Consider the following 2884-nt stretch of genomic DNA (forward strand, 5'->3'; position numbering starts at 1 on the left):
TCTTTTATTGTTTTTCATTTACATTAAGACTAAGTTTTTTCTATTTCAATATTTCTATTTATGTTTCAATTTTGGGTTTTGATTCAGTCTAGTTAGATTTATTGTTTTGTGTGATTGAATAATCACACCACATTTCAATTAAATTTCCCTTCAATTTCCATCAAACACTCCTTCATAATATATAAATTAAAAAAAAAAGTCCTTATAATTAGAGAGTGACCCTATATATAAACAACAAGCCAAAGGGCTACCCACAAAAAAACCAAAAGCTCCGTTAATTTGTTTGGCACAAAAGAAAAAAAAGGCAACCACTTTATTGAGAGAAGTTGCATATATAACAACTCACTTCGCCATCAAATTTCTGAATTCTGAGGAAGTTTCTTCTCCTATAATCCATTTCACAACTCTTCTTCAAAATTAAATAATAATAATAATAATTTACACATGTGCATACATACAAACCATACATAATATGATGGATGGGTAGCATGGTATGGTATGATGATATAATGACTACCATAATAATAGCTTAAACCCACCACTCCCACTGTCCTACAACTAACCCCCCTTCCATTCTTCTACTCCTTTAAATACTTCCCCATCCTCACCACGTTTCCTCCTCCTCTCACATTTCAATCTTATTACTCTGAAAATTTCGGTCAACTCAAAAAAGAAGAAGAAAACCACTTGAATCCACACCATGGGCGAGGTCAGTCTCTTCTCTATTCTCTCTCCTTGTTCTTCCTACAGAACTAGTTAGTAAAAGCTTTGTTGTGACTGGTTTTTTTTTACCGCAGAAGAAGAACGGTGGCGATAAGAAGAACGGCGATGGAGGTGAGAAGAAGAAGGACGATAGCCCCATTACTGTGGTCTTGAAGGTCGACATGCATTGCGAAGGTTGCGCATCCAAAATCGTCAAGACCGTTAAGGCTTTCGATGGTAACCATTCTGTTTTTTTTTGGTCTATTTTTTTCTTTTCTTTTTTGGGTTATGTTTTCTTCAATACGAATGTTCTGGAAAATTCATTATGAAAAATCGTTTTCAAATTTTAATCTGCTAAATTCTCTTCCAGATTCTCCAGTGATAAAAATGGAAAGTAGAATAATATATATATATAGATATATTGGTTTCCTTTTCCCATCATTCAAACTGTCTCCAGTCTCTATTTGACATTTACATTTCATTTTACTGAACGTTATCTCTAAATTGATGAAAAGTCCACTACTGACTAGTTTGGTGGTTACAATGAAGGGGTCGAAGCGGCGAAAACAGAGTTTGCGACGAACAAGCTGACGGTGATCGGGAAAGTTGACCCGTCGAAACTCCGGGAGCTGCTTGCCGAGAAGGCTAAGAAAAAAGTCGACCTGATTTCTCCCCAGCCCAACAAAAAGGACGACAACAAGGCCAAAGACGACAACAAGAAGAAACCAGACGAACCCAAGAAGAAGCCGGACCACAAGAAACCCAAAGAGAAAGAGGTGACTATTCTCTCGCTCTTTCTCTTTCTCTCTCTCTTACTGGTCCCCGCTAACGTGCGCTTGGCTCGTTTTCTACACCCCTTTTCCATGAGATTCTGTTCGGAGACTCAGCTACTGGCCTGACTTTTGCTCTTTCCGGCGCACGATAGCCAGTTTTAAATTGAGTTTTTCTTTCTTTCTGTTTTTGGGTCTGAGCCCTTTGTCTTCGCTTGCTTGTTGCTTGTAATTTTAAGCTTCAAATAACTATTTTGTTTAATTTCTATATGCAATTAAATATATATATAGATACAGTTAGACATGTACTAATTTAATCTATTTTTTTAATTATTTAATAATGAAGCCTGCGGTGACAACGGCGGTACTCAAGCTGAGACTACACTGCCAGGGTTGCATTTCGAAGATTCACAAAACGGTAACGAGGACCAAAGGTAAGAAACGCCGTCGTCTCTTCCCAAAGGACAAATCCAAATCCAATATTTTATTTTATTTTTTAACTAAAATTAATAAATAAATCTGTGTTATTTTTTATTGCAGGGTATAACGACATGTCCATAGACAAGCAGAAGGAGCTGGTGACTGTTATTGGTTCAATGGACATGCAAACTCTGGCCGAGACCTTGCAGGATAAGCTCAAGCGAACCGTTGAGATTGTCCCCCCAAAGAAAGAGAAAGATGCCGGAGAAAAAGAGTCTGGTAAAGGTGATAACGGCAGCGGTGGAAAAAAGAAGGGAGGCGGTGGCGGAGCAGGCGACGCGGGTCAAAAGGTGGAGGCTGACGGTGGAATGGTAACGATAGATGAGATTAGTAGGCTGAGTCAATATATGGGTCAGCCCACGTTTGGGTACGGTTACGGGTACGGGCATGGATACGGGTTCGGATATGGCTACCCGCCGGGTTACATTGGAGAAAATGCCCATGCGCCTCAAATGTTCAGCGACGAGAACCCAAATGCTTGCTCTGTTATGTGACTCACAAACATGGAAAATTTGTAAATAAGGGCATAGAGAGAGAATGATCAAGTAGAGATGGAAATTTTGGTTGGGTTATGCACTTTTTCTTTTCTTTTTAATATCTCTAGCTACTCTTATCTAAGGTTTGTTTGTTTTTTTTTTTTTTTTTTAAAAATTTTTTGAATTAATTCCCAATATCTAGTTGGTTTCACACTTCAATTTTAAAATATGTTTTTGGTTTAGTTAATTTTCTTTTTTCAATTGATTAATTAAATATACGTTGTTGTTTTCGATTCAAACAATTAGATCAAAGCTGGCAAACATACTTGATTTTTGATGATGTTTTTTTGTATTTGTATAGATTCTCATAGTTGCTGATTCACGAATTGGCAATGGCTAAACAATGTGCTGTTTATTCTCTTCATATTAGAGAGTTGTTAATTATGTGATTTCATG

General features: G+C 37.3%; 1 protein-coding gene across 1 annotated transcript; it reads left to right on the forward strand.

The window, feature by feature from the left end:
- The first annotated feature begins 551 nt into the window (after positions 1 to 551).
- Positions 552 to 2675, forward strand: LOC133788660 (heavy metal-associated isoprenylated plant protein 3). The gene is made up of 5 exons (XM_062226211.1): positions 552 to 709; positions 798 to 939; positions 1252 to 1478; positions 1819 to 1906; positions 2013 to 2675. Exons 1-5 carry the CDS (start codon positions 701 to 703, stop codon positions 2444 to 2446), a joined length of 900 nt encoding a protein of 299 aa, XP_062082195.1. The 5' UTR covers positions 552 to 700; the 3' UTR covers positions 2447 to 2675.
- The last annotated feature ends 209 nt before the right edge of the window (positions 2676 to 2884 follow it).

The sequence above is a fragment of the Humulus lupulus genome, chromosome 7, assembly GCF_963169125.1.
Source record: "Humulus lupulus chromosome 7, drHumLupu1.1, whole genome shotgun sequence".
Lineage (NCBI taxonomy): Eukaryota > Viridiplantae > Streptophyta > Magnoliopsida > Rosales > Cannabaceae > Humulus > Humulus lupulus.

What these genes read in the sequence shown, in the direction of transcription:
- LOC133788660 (XM_062226211.1), top strand. An exon ending in GACCGTTAAGGCTTTCGATG is followed by an intron (nt 940 to 1,251) that starts GTAACCATTCTG and finishes GTTACAATGAAG; the next exon opens with GGGTCGAAGCGGCGAAAACA. An exon ending in AGAAACCCAAAGAGAAAGAG is followed by an intron (nt 1,479 to 1,818) that starts GTGACTATTCTC and finishes TTAATAATGAAG; the next exon opens with CCTGCGGTGACAACGGCGGT.